Consider the following 19,234-nt stretch of genomic DNA (forward strand, 5'->3'; position numbering starts at 1 on the left):
ATCAGCATGACTTCCAGCAAACAGTCTTGGACAACTTTCAAGGAATTAATAGCAACTGATATTTATTTGAAGATCTGCTGGAATAACTGGCCCAAGTAGGAGTCTGATGTTTAAAATGTTGAAGCTAGGATAGGAGTTTCCTGTTATATTCCATTGTGACCAAAATAGTTTTGGAACTTTTGGCAACTTATTGCAGAAGAGAGCATCGTCTTTGGGGATAAAGTTTATGAAAGAACTGAATTTGCAGAAGCAAGGCTATTTTCCATTCCTCTTCAGGCTATTCCCATCTCAAACTTTTTTTTTTTAATTTTAAAAACAAACTTTATTAGATTTAAAAAACAAAACATAAAGTTGTATAAAACATTCACAACCTTAAAATACAATCAACAATACAACAAACAACAAATAAGGTATATATAATGTATATAAGTACACATATATACAAGAACTTATTTTCCCTTTTTTTTCCGTTAATGATGGTGTATAATTATTACTTTAAATTTCTTACTAAGTTTTGACTTTACCTTCTTTTCCATTGATTTATCCACTCATACCAACTGTCCCATATCTTAAAATACTGAGAGTCTTCCTTATCTTTCAATTTCAGCGTTAGTCTATCCATTTCTGCACATGTGTAAATTTTTTGAATTATTTGCTGCTCCGTTGGCAATTGATCTGTTTTCCAGACTTGTGCTAGAGCTAACCTAGCTGCTGTAATTATATGTAATATTAGGTACTTTTTTTCCTTTCTAATGTTTTGTTTAAGCATTCCTAACAAAAAAATTTCTGGTTCTAGCTCAATATCCTCTGCAATTATTTCTGATATGCAAATTTTAATTTTTATCCAATATTTTTTAATTTTTGGGCAAAGCCACCAGACATGAAAGAAAGGTCCCTGTGCTTGCTTGCATTTCCAGCACGTTGGATTAAGGTTTGCATACATCCTCGCCAATCTCGCAGGGGCCAGATACCATCTGTACCACATCTTGTAGTGGTTCTCCTTATATGCTACGGATTTTATTATTATATAGTTGGTTTCTCATACCCTTTCCCATTCTTCTAATTGTATATTTTTGCCAATGTTCCTTGCCCAAGCTATCATTTGTCCTTTAACTAAATTTTCTGCTAGGTCAAATTCTAATAAGTATTTGTATATCTTTGAAATCAAATTTCCATCCTTAGTTCCTAATAATTTATCTAGTCGGTTGGGATTTATGTCGATTCCTCCTTCCTCATTGTCTTTATTGTATCTAGTTTGTATTTGTAGGTAGGGCCACCAATCTATTTATTTGCCTTGTTCCCTGAGTTCTTGCCATGTTTTTAATCTTCCTTGGGGGTCCAGTAATTCTTTGTATCTTATTAATTTATGGGGGTTTAGTGTGTTGGGGTGCATGGCTGCCTCCAATGCAGATATCCAGCCGGGAACCTTCATATAATGTTTGTTTTTAATTTCGAACCAGATGCCAATCAGTGAATTTCTTATTATGTGATTTTTAAAATGTTTATAGGTTTTGTTCCCGGCATTCCACAAGAAGGTGTGCCACCCCTTTAACAAATCATGGCCTTCTAATTTTAGTAGTCTATAATTCTCCAAATTGACCCACTCCTTAATCCATGTTAGCCTCGCTGCCTTATAATATTTTTCCCACGCTGGTAAGCCAAAGCCTCCTCTAGATCTATCATCCTGTAATATATTTAAATTTATTCTTGGTTTTTTTCTCTCCCATACGAATTTTGATGTTATTTTATTCAAATTTGTAAAAAAGTTTTTCTCTAATTTAACTGGAATAGTTTGAAATAAGTAGAGGAGCCTCGGGAGTATATTCATCTTAATCGCCCCAATTCTTCCTAACAATGATAACTTTAGTTTCCCCCATCTTTCTAAATCATTTTTAATTTGTTGTACTAGCTCTCCATAATTATTTTCTTTTATAGCCACATTCCTAGTTGTCAGATTAATACCTAAATATTTTATCCTCTTAACTACTTGTAATCCTGATCGTTTTTCTGACTCTTCTATTTGTTTTGCTGTTAAATTTTTAGTTAATATTTTAGTCTTATCCTTATTGACTTTTAAACCTGCCACCCTACCAAATTTCTCTATTTCCTCTGTTAATCTTATTTCCATTTCTAATGGATCCTCTATGAAGAATACAAGGTCATCAGCAAACGCTTGGACCTTGTATTCTTCTCCTTTAACCTTGAGTCCTTTTATATTTTTATTGAGTCTAATTCTTCTAAGTAGGTTTTCTAGAGTTAAAATAAAGAGTAGTGGAGAAAATGGACACCCGTGTCGTATTCCTCCACTTATTTCAAAAAAATTTGTTAGTTCCCCATTTACTAATATCCTTGCTCTCTGCTTTGTGTATATTGAATCTATCATCTTTTCGAATTTCTCCCCAAATTTCATATTCTTTATTTGTTGTGTCATGAATCTCCAATTGACCCGATCAAACGCCTTTTGTGCATCCAGGAAGATCAGGGCTACCTGTTTCTCTGGATGCACCTCATAGTATTCTATCACATTAATCACTGTCCTTATGTTGTTTTTGATTTGTCTTGCCGGCAGGAATCCGTTCTGGTCCGAATGTATTCTGTGATTTAATATTGTCTTTAATTTGTTTGCCATCAAATTCATAAAAATCTTGTAATCGGAATTTAGTAAAGAAATCGGCCTATAATTTTTTATTTGTGTTGTATCTGCCCCCTCCTTTGGAATTAGTGAGATGTATGCCTCCCTCCAAGATTCTGATAGCTTTGCCTCTTTCAATGCCTCATTGTAGACCTCTAATAGTATCCAATTTAGTGATTCCCCTAATCCTTTATATAATTCTACTGGTAGCCCATCCGTTCCCGGAGTTTTATTGTTCTTTTGTTTCCTAATTGTTGCCTGTAGTTCCTCTATAGTAATCTCTCTATTGAGAATCTCTTCCTCTTCTTCCGTTACTACTGGCATTCTCTCCTCTTTTAAATATTGATTTATTTCTTCTCTTGGGACCTTATCCTGTGTGTACAAATCTTGAAAGAATTGGGTTACTATCTCTTTCTTCTTTTCTAAGTTCTGACATAGCTTACCATCTTTATCCTACAGTTGGTGAATTGTTCGTTTCTCTCTTTCTTTTCTTAATTTGTAAGCCACCCACCTCCCTGGTTTGTTTGCGTGTTGAAATTGATTTTGTTTTAAAAATTTCATTGTGTTGACATATTTTTCTTGCTTGAATAGATTCAATTTGTGTTTAGCTGCCATCCAATTGGTTCTTATTTGTTCATCCCCTGGCCTTTCCTGTAATTTCCCTTCCCAATTTTTGATCTCTTCTCGAATTTTATTATATTCATTTTCCTTCTCCTTTCTCCGTTTACTATTGTAGGCTATTGTTAGGCCTCTAATGTAAGCCTTTGTTGTATCCCACAGGTTTTGGAGGGATGTCTGATGTTTATTATTTTCTTTGAAAAACCTCTTCAATTCTTTTTCTATCCTTTCAGTATACTCCTTTTCTTTCATTATCTGCACATTCATCATCCATCTGTTCCTTTTCTTTCTTTGCCCTCTCCATTCTATTATTATTGGGTTATGATCAGCCCAATCATTAGTCACAAACCCTACTGCTTCTATCTCCTGTATTAAACTTTTTGTAGTCCATGCCATGTCTATCCTTGACCAGGATTTATGGGGATTAGAATAATATGTGTACCTTTCCTCTTCTGGGTTATATAGTCTCCATATATCTACTAAATTTAGTTCTTCTGTTAAATTAAAAAATGTTTTTGGCAGCAAATTTTTCTTTTTTTTTTATTGATCTGATCACTCTTATAATCTTTTTCTGGATCCACAAATGCATTGAGATCTCCCAACAGACAAACATTTTCTATATTTTGTTCTATAATCTTTTCATGCAGTTTTCGATAAAATTCTTTTTGTTCACTATTTGGGGCATATACAACCACTAATAACACACTTTTACTTTTGACTTTTACTTCAATCATCAAAAATTTTCCTATCTTATCTGCATATTTTAAATTACTTTCTATCTCTTCATTAACAAAATGCTATTCCTCTTTTCTTCTCATCTGCTAAGGATACAAATAATTTCCCTAATTTTTTTACATTGTAAGAATTTTTCATCCTGTTTTCTTATATGGGTTTCTTGAAGGCATACGATGTCTGTTTTTTGTTTAATTAACTTTCTAAATATTTGATTTTTTTTAACTGGGGAGTTAAGTCCATTTATATTTAATGATATAATTTTAAGGTTCCGGTCCATTCTTTAAGATTGGTCTTTTCCTTTTTTGTTCCTTTACTTCCTGTCCTTTTTCTTAGCCTGGTTTTGTGCTCTTGTCGTTACTCCTTCTTCTTCTCGAATTTCCCCCTCTTCTTCTTTTTCTTTTTCCTTAATACTCTCCTTATACAGTGTTTCTTGGTCTTCTCGTCTTTGCCTTGGCTTGCTTCTCTTTTCTAATTCTTCTCTTCTGCTCTTTGTTCTTTCTAATTCTATCACCTGGTCGTGTGGGTTTGGGCCTTCTCTAAAGAATCAACTTTTATGTTCTTCCCCTGCCACGTAACCAACACTCCCTCCGGTATTATCCATCGGAATAATATCTGTTTTCTGTTTAGTAATGCCGTGAGAAATCCATAGTCCTTTCTCCATTCTCTAATTCTTTTTGGTATTTGTTTTAATGTTATGATTTCTTTCTGTTTATAGTACATTGGTTCTTCTTTTGTTATTCTAAAGACAATGTCTCTGACTTTCCTCCGCACAAAACGTACATGGACCTCCCTTGGCAGTTTGTGTTGTCTCACGTAATTCATATGTACTCTAAATACTTCGTCCAATTCATTGATAATCTCATCTTTATCTCGTTGTAGAGCTTCCGCGATCATTTCGGCCATTATTAGAGTTAGGTCCTCATCTCTTTCTTCTCTCACATTTTGGAACCTTAGATAGAATGCCGCTCTCTCCATTTCTAACTGTGCCACCGTGTTCTCAAGATCTTTATTGAGGCCGGTCATTTTCTCATCCAAGAGTTCTAGCTTCTTTTCCGTTTGTTTGGGTTTTTTTTCTATAGCCGTAATCCTTTGGTCATTTTTTTGTATTATCTCTTGAATAGAGTCCATTTTTTCATCCAATTTTTGTATATCTTCTTTGACCGACTTTTTGACTTCATCCAGATCTCTCCTAGCTTCCTCATGGTTTTTAGACAAGCACTCTTGCATTTTTAACATAGTCTCTTATATTGTTGCTAGTGTAGCCTGGACAGTCTGCATACTCATGGTGGAAGTTTGTTTGTCAGTCGAAACATCCCTTCTAAGGTCTTTTGTGTTGCTGGGGAGGCTGTTAATCCAATTGGTGTTGAAGTGACCTTCTTTCCTGTTTTTACTGTGGTTACTGTGGTAGATGTCATTTCCTTCAAAATTTTGTATTGTTTTTCTAGGATTCTGTCTATTCTTTCCCAAATCAGCATTCGCTTCTAGCTCAGTTTTATGAGCTACTAAGTATATTCTATTGTTTAAATATGAAATCTCAATCTATGATTTACAGATTGTATTTTAACTAGGGTATTATTGTATATCACTCTAATTGAATCTCACACAAACTATATAATAAAAATCCTTCTATTAAATAGACTATAAATAATATAAAATGTTATAAATGCTATAAATACTTTAAGATTATGCTAACTTGTACTATGGTATATTATCTCTAAACAAATTAGTTAATTAATTTTCTACCTAGCTTAATATTGATAAAATCTTAATCAAAACATATATGAGAAAGCAACAGACCAAATATTATAGCATATAAACAGTACTAAACAATTATATATATAAATTGATTAACGTTTAAATTGATTATCTTATAAGTGGTTATTGATCTATATTTAATGCTAATTTATAGTTGTTATGAATATTAAATAGTTAGATAAATAGATAGATAAATTATTAAACAATTGTTAAATAGTAGTAATTGATATGTAAATTAATGAATATGTAAATAGTTATTATATATAAAATAAAATATATAAGCTAAATATAAGAAAAACTACAGGGATTTTTTTTTTCCTCAAGAATTAATCAATGTAATATTCCACTGTAATTAACGCTAGTCCTTCTCTGGCAATTCTCCAACACCAACCGTTATAAATCCAAATGAGATAGTTTTCTTTATGTCAGAGGAAAGCAAAAGCCAAAAACGGAGTTCAAAAACTTTTACCCTCACTGTCCAAAATGGTGATTTTAATCCTGCAACTTTTGCTCTTGTCCTTCTTTTTTGTTGCCTATATTGTCCTTCTCCGTCAGTACAGTGCAGTTTTATTAAGAGGAAAACCAATGTCCTGTTCCAAATCGCTTCTCTTCTCCCAACTTCAAATCACACGCTCTTTCAATCATTCTTTTCTATTCCTCCGTATTGTATCCAACAAGACAGGTTTTGCTGCGTCACTTCGCTCTCCTCACTGTTTGCTGTCTGCACCTTTCTGAGTCTCCCTTTCCTTCCGCTGCTCCTCCGGACTCTTAGTTGTCAACTCTTCGCAGTTATTATCTGTAGTGCTTTTTCTAACGTTTAATCTCCTGCTCACACCGCCAATCTTCACCCCATGCTCACTCTTTTGCTTCCCGATTTAGCACTTGTTAGATCTCTGGTACGGCCATGTCGGCCGTCTTCTTCCGTGTTCGGAATAAGGGTTCTTCTTGGCGCGGTGGGAGACCGCACCTCTCCTCACCAGCTCCGCCGAAGTCACCCTCTCTCTACCGGTCTACCCAAGACTGATTTTTCCCCATAACGGGCACCATAACACTGGAAATTCGACACTGGATACGGAGCTCTCCTTCCTCGTGTCGCCTCGATCCACGCCTCAACCAGAAGTCTCCATCCATCTCAAACTTTAAATGGACAGAAAAAGTGTATCTGATTGCATGTAGGTAATCCAAGAAGAGCCAAACCAGAGATGGTTTGGTTCTTCTCACTTCAGAATAAATTCCCACTATTGGATATTTAAATCCTGCTACCTGTGGCTGTGTTTGTAAATTATTTGGAATTGTTTAGCATGCACATAATAGCCCTCTACTTACTACAAAGTTAACATTAAATTAGAGTATTTTCAAAAGGAGGTTTTTCTAGACTAAGACATCAAGTTTCTCATGCATTTTTCTTCGTTTATTCCAATTAAGATTGTTCTAACTTGCTTTAAATTCATGGTAAGTAATAAAAAATGATAGAAGTTTATAATTTAATTATTAAAATGAATTAGATGTTGATCCCATTCTGGCTAATGAAGTTAAAATGGTATTTCTGCAATTCAGAACTGCCTTTGCACAACTCTGTTAAATCCAGCAGAATTTGTTATAGCTGTAATGGTCAGTGAGTTTATAATTTGCCTGAAAAGATAGCAAAAAAGATTCAGAGAAAGGACAGCATGATGAGTGGCTATCCATGCTTTTCATTAAATTCTTACAATTAAATTTGGTTTTAATATTATGAGAAAAAGACAGTCATAGCAATAGCAATAGCACTTAGACTTATATATCACTTCACAGTTATTTTTACAGTCCTCTCTAAGTGGTTTACAGAGTCAGAATATTGCCCCCAATAATTTGGGTCCTCATTTTACCCACCTCGGAAGGATGGAAGGATGAGTCAACCTTGAGCCTGGTGAGATTTGAACTGCCAAATTGCAGTCAGCTGGCAGTCAGCAGAAGTAGCCTGCAGTACCGCACTCTAACCATTGCACCACTGCTGCTCATAAATAAGCATAATCTATGTAAATTTTCTATAGTTATTCAAAACTGCCACTTTCTATCCATTATATTGGGAGATAGATCTGTGTTCTATTATACTTTTCATATAGGCTTGTTCATTCTCTTCTGGTAGTCATTCTACTTTTACTCTCCTTTTTGCTAATTTTCTTTTCTTCAGATTTTTTTTTTTTTTTGCTTTAATTTATATGCTGCCCTTCTCCAGAGACTCAGGGCGGCTTACAATGCGTTAAGCAACAGCCTTCATACTTTTGTATATTTTATACAAAGTCAGCTTATTGCCCCCACAATCTGGGTCCTCATTTCACCTACCTTTGAAAGGATGGAAGACTGAGTCAACCTTGAGCCTGGTGAGATTTGAACTTGCAATAATTGCAAGCAGCAGATGTTAATAACAGTGCTTTAGTCTACTGTACTACAGGCTCTTCAGTAATGATGTTCCCCCTAGATTTGCTCTACACCAGAGGTGTCAAAGTTGTGGCCCATGGCCGAGATGCGTCACGCACTGGCCACACCCAAACCCAGTTTAGCGAAGGGAAAAAAAGTTGCGATACGTAACATGACGACGACGTGTCGCCGCGACTTTGACACTCCTGCTTCAGACACTAGCAAAAATTGGTGTGTTTCACATCTTGCATCAATCTTGTACCTTTGCTAAAGTTTTTCCTGTCCTCCTTCAGATTTCATGCTGTCTAGATATTTTCAACTAGTAAATTCAAGTTTCAAATAAATTCAGTTCATAGGCATATTGCACACTGCTAGCCATACATCTAGATCAGGGGTGTCAAACCTGATAGCATCGCGGGCTGTATCGTGATGTTTTTTGCGTTTGTGAAGCCAAGGTAGGTGTGGCCTGCATGGGCTGTATCTGGCCAGCAAGCTGCCAGTTTGTCAGGTCTGATCTAGATCAAGAGTCTCCAACCTTGGCAACTTTAAGACTTGTGGAATTCAACTCCCGGAATTCCTCAGCCAGCCTGACTGACTGAGAAATTCTGGTAGTTGAAGTCTACAGGTGTTAAAATTGCTAAGGTTGGAAACCCCTGATCTAGATCATCTGAAGACCCAATGACTAATCAAACCTAATAATAAATAAGGATCATGTCTGGTAAATCTTAATACTCTTCCCTAAATGACTGCTACTATTAATCCAGCACATGGCCAGAGATCAAAATTCATTTTTGTTGGTGCTAATCTAACGTCAGTACAGTTTTTTTATTTAAGCAAAAAACTTTATAGTTTGCTTGCTTTGCAATATAGTTATTTCTTCTTTTAATAATATGTTTTTATTAAATTTCATTATACGATACAAATAGACAACAAAAGTTTTCTATTTGTTTAAAAGTTAGAAAACCAAGAAAGAGAAAACTGCAAAAAAAGAGAGAAGAAAATTAAACTTCTGTCTCTCATCAGTGCAGTAGATTACAAAAATAATATCTCAACCTTTTGCTTTACATTTCCCAGTATTTCAAGCCATTTCTATAATTATAAAACCATTCCAATCATCAAAACCTAAACTCAAAGTTTCATTCCCCCCTCCTCCCCCAGTTTTGAGCAAAAAATCCAGCAGTGATTTCCAGGTAGAAACAAAACTAGATAAATTCTTTTATTTAATTAAAGTAAATCAATTTCAACATCTTTGCAAACTCTGTCACCTTTCCGTCCATTCTTCTATTGTGGGAATCAGTGTATGTTCAGACCGGATTGCCCGATCCAGTAGTGATGGAGACCAGTGGTTCGGAGAACCGGTAGCAAAAATCCCTGACAACCCCCCCCATTGCCTAGCTGAGCCGCGCAATCATCAGAGGCTTTTTTTAATTTTTAAAAGCATTTTTTCTACAATCTCTTTGGCCGAAAAAATGCTTTTAAAAATTAAAAAAAAAAGCCTCTGATGATCACGCGGCTCAGCTGGGATCCTCAGAAGCTTTTAAAAGCATTTTTTCTATAACCTCTTCGGCCAAAGAGGTTATAGAAAAAATGTTCTTAAAAGGAAAAAAAGTCTCTGCCGATCAGGCAAGTCAGCTGGGATCGTCAGAGGCTATTAAAAAAAAAAAGCTTCTGCCAATCAGGCAAGTCGGCTGGGATCATCAGAGGATTTAAAAGCCTCAGCCGAAGAGGTTGTAGAAAAAATGATTTTAAAAGGTTAAAAAAAAAAAGTTGGCCACACCCACTCAGTCATATTACCCTTCCCACCAAGCCACGCCCACAGAACTGGTAGTAACAAATTTTACATTTCACCACTGGTGTTTTTCCACTTTTGTGCATATACGATTCTTGTTGCTGTCAATTTATGCAGTACAGTTACTTCTTGGGGATTGGCATGGCAGAATGGAAACCTTCAGCTGTAGGGAATGCCAGTGGTAAAACAACATTATCTGTGGAGAGGCAAAGAGAAGATGATTGATGAAAGCAGAGTTATAGCATCATGGCACAAAACCTTGCCCATTTTGTGCATTACAGAATCCCTGTCCTTGTGATGTAATTCAGCTGCTTTTTAAAATTGCATTGTTAGATTTCTCTACCCCACTCCATATTGCCTTCTACTCTTTAATGTTAATTGCATTAACATCTTTGCTGATTTTCAGATGTTTTCTATGTAGGAGTTTGCAGATCAGTGAATGATCAAGGCTACTTCAGTACATCATCCGTGGTAAACTCGTACTAGAAAAGCTTTTAAACTAGTTATCATGCTGGTTATTTTTAAACATTGTTTATTACACCAAGTCTGAAATATTTACAGAAATCTGCAGTGAAAGCTATAGGTTACAGTTGAATCTAAGTGTATGTTGTTAATGAACTGTGACATATTATTTATCTGGTTGTACAATTGGAAATAATTTTCCATTTAAAGATCACTCAGGTAGGAGGGTATAATTGGGTTTCCTCCTCTTATTTCTATTCAGATAGAGAAATGTATGAACTCATACTTTCACATGTCTTTTCAGGTATATCTTGAAAGATTGCTAACTTATGCAGAGATAGATATTTGTCCATCAAACTGGAAAAGAATTGTGCTCGGCGCAATTCTACTTGCATCCAAAGTTTGGGATGACCAAGCTGTGTGGAATGTGGACTACTGTCAGATCCTGAAAGATATCACAGTTGAAGACATGTGAGTTTATTGTTCAGTCCCATCTTTGCTTATTTGTTTGATAATAGATACAATGGGAAAGTTTCTGAAGAGGCTGAGAAATTAATTTATTTATTAAATCTCTTTGCCACCCATGTCATTTTGGAATGACTCTGAGTGGCTTACAATATTAGAAATAAAATAGCCTCTAGACATACAGAGCAGTATGACTAATAAAAGGCAATTCAGTTTGGGAACAAAGAAAGTTGGGGAACAAGAGATTAAAATTTTCATGAATTCAATGGAATGGAATGGAATGGAATGGAATGGAATATGAATGAGACAGGACAGAACAGAACGGAACAGAACAGATCAGTTGTTAGGTAAATCACATAGTCGTTTAGCAAATCAAACTTCCCCCATTGACTTTGCTTGACAGCTTTGGAAGCTGTCTAGAAAAGTTGTGAATGATGATCACATGTTCCTAGGATGAAATATATGCTAGTTCCCAAGCACATGAATTTTGATCATGTGACCATGGAGATGCTGCGCTGGTTGTAAGTGTGAGGACTAGACATAAGTCACTATTTTTAGTGTTGTAACTTTGAATAGTAATTAAATGAATTGTCATAAATTGAGGATGACTTGTAAATACAAATACATGAGATAGATCCAACCAAATTAGCTGAACCTAGATTCTGTTGGATAAATGAATTTAGGTTTAGGTCATAATGAAATAAATTTAACTAACTTCTTCTTGTTGTTAGTTGCAAAGCTGTGTCCCACCCATCGCGACTTCATGGACAATGTTCCTCTAGGCTTTCCTGTCCTCTACCATCCTCTGGAGTCCATTTAAGCTCACGCCTACTGCTTCAGTGACTCCATTCAGCCACCTCATTCTCTGTCATTCCTTTCTTCTTTTGCCTTCAATCTTTCCCAGCATTAGGATCTTCTCCAGTGAGTCCTTCTTTCTCATAAAGCGGCCAAAGTATTTGAGTTTTATCTTCAGGATCTGGCCTTCTAAAGAGCAGTCAGGGTTGATCGCCTCTAGGACTGACCGGTTTGATCGCCTTGCAGTCCTCGCAGGAGTCTTCTCCAGCACCATAGTTCAAAGGCCTCAATTCTTTGGCACTCAGCCTTTCTTATGGTCCAACTTTCACAGCCATACATTGCAACTGGGAAAACCATAGCCTTGACTATACGCACTTTTGTTGGCAGGGTGATGTCTCTGCTTTTTAGAATGCTGTCTAGATTTGTGATAGCTTTCCTCCCCAGGAGCAAGCATCTTTTAATTTCTTGACTGCAGTCCCCATCTTCGGTGATCTTGGAGCCCAGGAAAATAAAATCTGGACTCCATTTCTTCCCCATCTATTTGCCAGGAATTGAGAGGGTCGTATGCCATGATCTTAGTTTTCTTAATGTTGAGTTTCAACTTTTGCACTCTGCTTCTTCACCCTCATCAAGAGGCTCTTTAGTTCCTCTTCGCTTTCTGCCATTAGAGTGGTATCATCTGCATATCTGAGGTTGTTGATATTTCTCCCAGCAATCTTAATTCCAACTTTTGATTCATCTAGCCCCGCCTTTCTCATGATGTGCTCTGCATATAAGTTAAATAGGCAGGGCGACAGTATACAGCCTTGCCGGACTCCTTTCCCAATTTTGAACCAATGAGTGGTTCTGTGTCCAGTTCTCACTGTTGCTTCTTGATCCACATATAGGTTTTTCAAGAGACAAATAAGATGGTCTGGTACTCCCATCTCTTTAAGAACTTGCCACAATTTGTTGTGATGCACACAATCAAAGGCTTTAGCGTAGTCAATGAAGCAGAAGTAGATGTTTTTCTGGAACTCCCTAGCTTTCTCCATGATCCAGCGTATGTTGGCAATTTGATCTCTAGTTCCTCTGCCTCCTTGAAATCCTGTCTGTACTTCTGGTAGTTCTCGGTCCATATACTGCTGGAGCCTAGTTTGTAGGATTTTAAGCATAACTTTACTAGCATGTGAAATGAGTGTAATGGTGCCATAGTTTGAATATTCTTTGACATTGCCTTTCTTTGAAATTGGAATGTAAACAGACCTTTTCCAATCCTATGGCCACTATTGAGTTTTCCAAATTTGCTGGCCAATTGAGTGTAGCACTTTTACTGCATCGTCGTTTAAGATTTTGAATAGCTCAGCTGGAATACTGTCTCTTCCACTACCTTTGTTGTTGCTCAGATTTCCTAAGGCCCATTCTAGGGCCTTAGGAAATCTGAGGATGTCTGGCTTGAGGTCAATGACCACCCCATCGTGGTTATCAGTGATGTTAAACTCATTCTTGTATAGTTCTTCTGTGTAATTTTGCCACCTCTTCTTAATCTCTTCTGCCCCTGTTAGGTCTCTGCCATTTTGGTCCTTTATCATGCCCATCTTTGCATGAAACGTTCCCTTCATATTTCCAATTTTCTTGAAGAGATCTCTGGTATTCCCTATTCTATTGTTTTCTTCTGTTTCTTTGCACTGTTCATTTAAGAAGGTATTTTTTATCTCTTCTAGCTATTCTCTGGAATTCTGTACTCAATTGGGTGTATCTTTCTCTTTCTCCCTTGCCTTTCGCTTCCCTTCTTTCCTCAGCTATTTGCAAAGCTTCCTCAGACATTTTGCTTTCTTGCATTTCTTTTTCTTTGGGATAGTTTTAGTTGCTACCTCTTGTACAATGTTGCGAACCTCTGACCATAGTTCTTCAGGCACTCTGTCTATCAGATCTAATTCCTTAAATCTATTTGTTACCTCTACTGTATAGTCATCAGGGATATGATTTAGTTTATACCTTGAGTGGCCTAATGCTTTTCCCAACTTTCTTCAATTTAAGTCTAAATTTTGCTACGAGAAGCTCATGATCTGAGTCACAGTCAGCTCCTGGTCTTGTTTTTACTGACTGTATAGAGTTTCTCCATCTTTGTCTGCAGAGCACATAGTCAATCTGATTTCTGTGTTGACTGTCTGGTGATGTCCACATGTAGAGTCATCTCTTGGGGTGTTGGAAAAGAGTGTTTGCTATGACCATTGTATTATCTTGATAGAATTCTATCAGTGTGTGCCCTGCTTCATTTTGTACTCAAGGCCAACCTTGCCTGTTATTCCGGTTATCTTTTGGCTTCCTACATTAGCATTCCAATCCCCCATGATGATAAGGACATCATTTTTTGGTGTTAATTCTATAAGGTGCTGGCTTCATAGAACCAGTCAATTTTATCCTCTTCAGCACCAGTGGTTGGGGCATAGGCTTGGATTTCTGTGATATTGAATGGTTTGCCTTGGATTCGAACTGAGATCATTCTGTCATTTTGGGGATTGTATCCCAGTATTGCTTTTCCTACTCTTTTACTGATTATGAAGGCTACTCCATTTCTTCTGAGGGATTCTTGCCCGCAGTACCTGATGGTCATCTGAATTAAATTCACTCATTCCTGTCCATTTTAGTTCGCTGATTCCTAAGATGTTGATGTTCAGTCTTGTCATCTCTTGTTTGACGACATCCAGCTTGCCTTGCTTTATGGATCTTACATTCCAGGTTCCTATGGAGAAAAAAATCTTTACAGCATCGGACTTTCCTTGCACCACCAGATGCATCCTCAGCTGAGCGTCCTTTTGGCTTTGGCCCAGTCGCTTCACTCATTCTGGCGCTACTAGTACTAGCCCTCTGCTCTTCCCCAGTAGCATATTGGACACCTTCCCGACCTGAGGGGCTCATCTTCCAGCGTCATATCTTTTTTCCTTTTGTACTGTCCATGGTGTTTTCATGGCAAAGATACTGGAGTGGGTTGCCATTTCCTTCACCAGTGGATCACGTTTTGTCAGAACTCTCTGCTATGACCTGTCCGTCTTGGGTGGCCCTGCACAGCATAGCTTATAGCTTCATTGAGCTATGCAAGCCCCTTCGCCACGACAAGGCAGTAATCCATGAAGGGGTTAACTAACTTAATCTATGTCTAACATTTCTTATAAATAAACAAACAGAAGCTTGTCAATTCCAGCAAACCATAAGCAAGAATAGGTATGTCTCTAGTAAAGAGTGCAATATTCCGTTGTATTATATGATTAGTGATTAGGAAAGACATCTTTTCCATTTAAACATATAAGGAAGATAGACACAAAGTGAAGAAAGATTAACTTTGAAGCAGTTTGCTATAGTAATAATAATTAAAAAAACCTGTTACATTTTATTTGTTTGTTGTTCACTCAACTCAGCTTCTTGTGAGTTGTGGCAAATAAAAATGTACTTTTATTTTTGTACTGTAAATTTTGTACAGTAAATTTTGTACTGTTCTTTATTTCTCAGGAATGAATTGGAACGCCAATTTCTTGAGTTGCTGCAGTTCAACATCAATGTTCCCTCAAGTGTTTATGCTAAGTATTATTTTGATTTGCGCTCCTTAGCAGAAGCAAACAACCTGAGTTTTCCTCTAGAACCTCTCAGCAGAGAAAGAGCACTTAAACTCGAGGTGAGACCCCTGATCATCTCGCCTTTTGAACAGTGCAATAAGCCCTCCTTTTATTTCACACCAATTCCCAAATGCATCAAATTATAACTTCATTTGTTATCGCCAGAAAGCATTGATCTGTGCCAATATGCTACCTTGAGAATCAAAAATGCTATCCATTATTCTCTACTCATTTCCCGAACAATGTAGAGATTTCTGCAGAATATATTGGGAAAAGTTTATTGATTCATTCATGTCTTGGTTTCCAAACAGACTGTTTAAAAGAATGTCTATAAAGTTTTAACCAAACAACCATTATGTGTTTTGACAGTACGGTGAAGAAGAGGGCGGGGTTTCTCAGCTTTTTCATGACCTGGAGAAAGGAAAGATTGATTTCTTTGATAGATTTGTGACCTATCACTCCTATGAGAGCCCAAGGCAGCATCCATAGCATTCCATCTTCTGCTTTTTCTTGGTCCTGTGGAGTAACTTGGGTTAGAAGATGATGAATGGTCCAAAGTTATCCAAACAGCTGCCATGACTGAAGGATGGCCCAGGTCCTAGTCAGGGGTGGGTTCTACTTACCTTTACTACCAGTTTGCAATAGGATCGCTTCTGCGCATGGGTAGATCGCTGATGACGACATCTGGGGTGGTGGGTGGAGCCTCCTGTCGGTTTTACTACCGGTTCTTTTGAACCAGTCCGAACCGGGGGCAACCCACCACTGATCCTGGTCCAATATTTTAGCTATATACTACTGGATCCCATGCATTTGTGTTATAAGAATATATTTTGCGTCAGGTACTGCTATCTTGGCACATACTTAGATATGCCATAATGGTGGAGGACCAGTGGTGGGTTGCTCCGGTCTGGTTTTTGCGAACCAGTAGTAATGGCAATTGGAGGCTCTGCCCACCCGCCCCGATGTCATCACTGATGATCTGCGCATGCGCAGAAGTGCGCGGATGCACAAACAAAGCAGTTGCGTACGCATGCTCCCGTTGCGAACCGGTAGTAAAGGTAAGTGGAACCCACTCCTGTGGAGGACCTACTTTGAATCTGGAGGTTTCGCCAAATTAAGTAATCATGTATGTTTGATCCTCTTCATTCTCCATTCTCTTGTAGGCCATTTCTCGTTTGTGTGAAGATAAATACAAGGAATTCAGGAAATATGCAAAGAAACGGTCAGTCAGTTCAGACAATCTGTCTGTAGTTCGATGGTCTCCTGCAGTTATCTCCTAACGGTGAAGTCTGCGATACAAGACTCTAGAAGTACTGTTTCTATCATCAACTTTGGGTGGGAGGGTTGGTTTTGGTGATTTTTTTTTTCTGGTTTTTTTTTCTCCTTATTTTTAGATCTGCCTTTACAGTGCCTCCCCTTTTGTGTAGCACACAAGAATAACTATAGGGACTCGTTAAAAAGAACTTCGAAAGAAGATTTGTTTTAATGTTATTACAACTCCTCTGCTTTTTGATGGGGAGAAGGCAAATGCAAATATTGAAAAATATTTCTGCAAAATATTCTGCTTAGCGAGGATGAAACCTCAGAAACCAATACAAGATCATTAAAGAGGAGGAGGAAGAATAAAGGGTCTTAACAGAAATAATGGCATGAAAACCAATGTCACAAGAGAAGGTTGCAAGAAGCATAGTAAGAAAGACGTTGGGTGTGGTTTGAGATCCTCTTCAATATCTTCTAGTGGTTTCCCATTCTTTTTTGCTTTTTGATTGAGTTTGCTTTCTCTTCTGTAACAGCCATGGAGAAGGCAGTGCCTGTGGTAGCACAACATGAGCCTCTGATTAGAGAGCCTGTTCCTTTGCCCCCCACACTTCGATGTCCTTTTGTTCATAAGCTGTTTTATTAGCCTTTTTCCTCTTAATTCTTATGGATATTGTTGTTTCTTGTGTGCTTTTACTGTATTTTTGGGGAAACTGATTGATTGACAGTGCTGAACCCAAAGTATATAAGATCAGGTGATTGATCATAATTTTATTTTCCTCTCTATCTCTTTAATTTATAGCAACCGGTTTCATGATGTTGCCCATGAGGTGCATTTTCAGTACTGGTGCTTTGTATTATATGTGGTTGCATGTGCCTTCCTACCTTTTTTTCAGATGGGTTTATTTTTTCTTACTGTAAAGACAGAGTTGTTAAAAGGATTCAGGTGACAGTGAAGCTTGGGCCAACATGCAGACATTACTTTAGATAGAATAGTTCTTTTGCAAGATTTTTTTAATTTTTAATTAAGTTTAGAGATTAGGTATAGAGTCAAGCGAGAGAAGTGGAACGAAAGAGTGAGAGTAAGAATCTTCTTTTGTATGGCCCAAATAGTTGATTTTCTTCACTTCCTGGTTCAATGTTGCAAGCAATAGCCTCAAAAAAGTTTTTTATATGTTTACTTTAAATAGAAACCAATCTGTTTATATATAAAAGAGAAAAAAAAATAAAAAAAGTTTTTGTTCGAGGATCCATAGAAGAGAAAAGAAAAGAATTATATGTGTATGTGTTACATACATACACATGCAGGGGCATGAGTTGGGTGTATAATGAAAACAAGTGTTTTATCACAGATTAGATTTTGGAATAAAAAGGAGGTTTTTTTCAGCGTAGGTGCTCAAAGGAATTTAAACGAAATGCAAACTGTGAAGAAAATTGTATTGCTTTGTTGGTTATTTTTTAAAACTGGTTGTCATCCTTCCTATCTTTTAATGGGATAAGCAAATCAAATACCGTATATCTATGGTACTTGTGCTCTATACAAATAATTGAGTTTGCACATGTGAGAAAGGTGCCATACAGAAAACCAAGCAATCAGCCAAAATCAGCTTCAGTATCATGACTTCTGGAATTCATTTGTCAAGGGATGTTTTGATGATGTTGGTTTTGCTTTTTGTGTATTGCTTCAGCAAAACAGAGAAAGCATATTTCACCAGGAATTTTCCTTCTTGCATCTCCTTACTGTCCTTTGCACTTCATACCTTCCAAATATTTAATAAGGATGTTGTTTAGGCTAAACATCTATCACTATATTCCAGAATTATTCCCATTAGTTTCAGCAGCAGCACAAGGAGACAAGCATATTTATATGGATCCCATTAAGCCTTAAAACAATGATCACATATAGTTATTGGCAACAGAATACCCTTATTTTCATGAAAGAACACATTCATGTGGCTTAATTTTGGAAGGAAGGAACACATTCCTGCCCTTAAAGGCCTGGAATCAAGGAGCTTGAAGCTAAGGAAGAGAAAAGAATTGCCACCTTTAAATTGGACTAGATCTACATGGTTAAAAACAATTGCTTTATTGAGATTTTGCAGAACAGGTTTTTTCCAGCAAAAAAAAATAATAATGAGGCAGGTGGATTTAGGGAAAGGCATGACAGAAAGAGAAAAAGATTGATTTATGTAAAGTTTTCAATGAATTTATTCTAATTTTGTGAAGTTTATTAAACAACCTTAAAGATTGTATCTGTTTATTGTATGTATGTACATACAGTCTGATACTTAAGATTTCAAGTGGATTCCATAAAACCTTGCTCAGTCTTGTTTAGACTGTTGGATATTGTTTTAGCTTTGTGCACTGGATTCTACCTCTGTATAGGAGAATTTTCCACATTCTTCAATTAGTACTGATTCTGTGATTTAACTTGGTTATGTTTCTTGCACTACAAATTAAAAAAAAAGAAAATCTGTTAAATGTGGTGTTTTCTCATTATTAATATTATGTTATTTTAAGCTACGTCACTTTTAAAAATGCTTTAAAAATAGAATTCTTATAAGAATAATAATTCTGTTTTACTTGGCCCATATTTACTTTGCAAATAGATAAATAGGTACCACTTCAGTGGGAAGATTGTCAGGTTCCAAGTAACACCCCCAACGAAAGAAAACTCCGAGGCTTGAGTTTCCTCAAATTTCCATTTTATTAGAGAAGTCATATTGGCACATCTGG

The 19,234-nt window shown here is 36.8% G+C and overlaps 1 protein-coding gene across 2 annotated transcripts in view; it reads left to right on the plus strand.

Moving 5' to 3' along the window:
• CCNY (cyclin Y) overlaps nt 1-18,979 on the plus strand; it is a 141,606-nt gene extending 122,627 nt beyond the window's left edge. For both annotated transcript variants that reach the window (XM_034402172.3, XM_034402173.3), the window contains exons 8-10: nt 10,693-10,859; nt 15,138-15,300; nt 16,405-18,979. In XM_034402172.3, the coding sequence (XP_034258063.1) occupies nt 10,693-10,859; nt 15,138-15,300; nt 16,405-16,521 (447 nt within the window). In that variant the 3' untranslated portion in view covers nt 16,522-18,979. The remainder of the gene's footprint in view (nt 1-10,692; nt 10,860-15,137; nt 15,301-16,404) is intronic.
• Nucleotides 18,980-19,234: the final 255 nt, after the last annotated feature.

Source organism: Pantherophis guttatus, chromosome 4, assembly GCF_059756535.1.
Source record: "Pantherophis guttatus breed Tessera chromosome 4, ASM5975653v1, whole genome shotgun sequence".
NCBI classification, from domain to species: Eukaryota; Metazoa; Chordata; class Lepidosauria; order Squamata; family Colubridae; genus Pantherophis; species Pantherophis guttatus.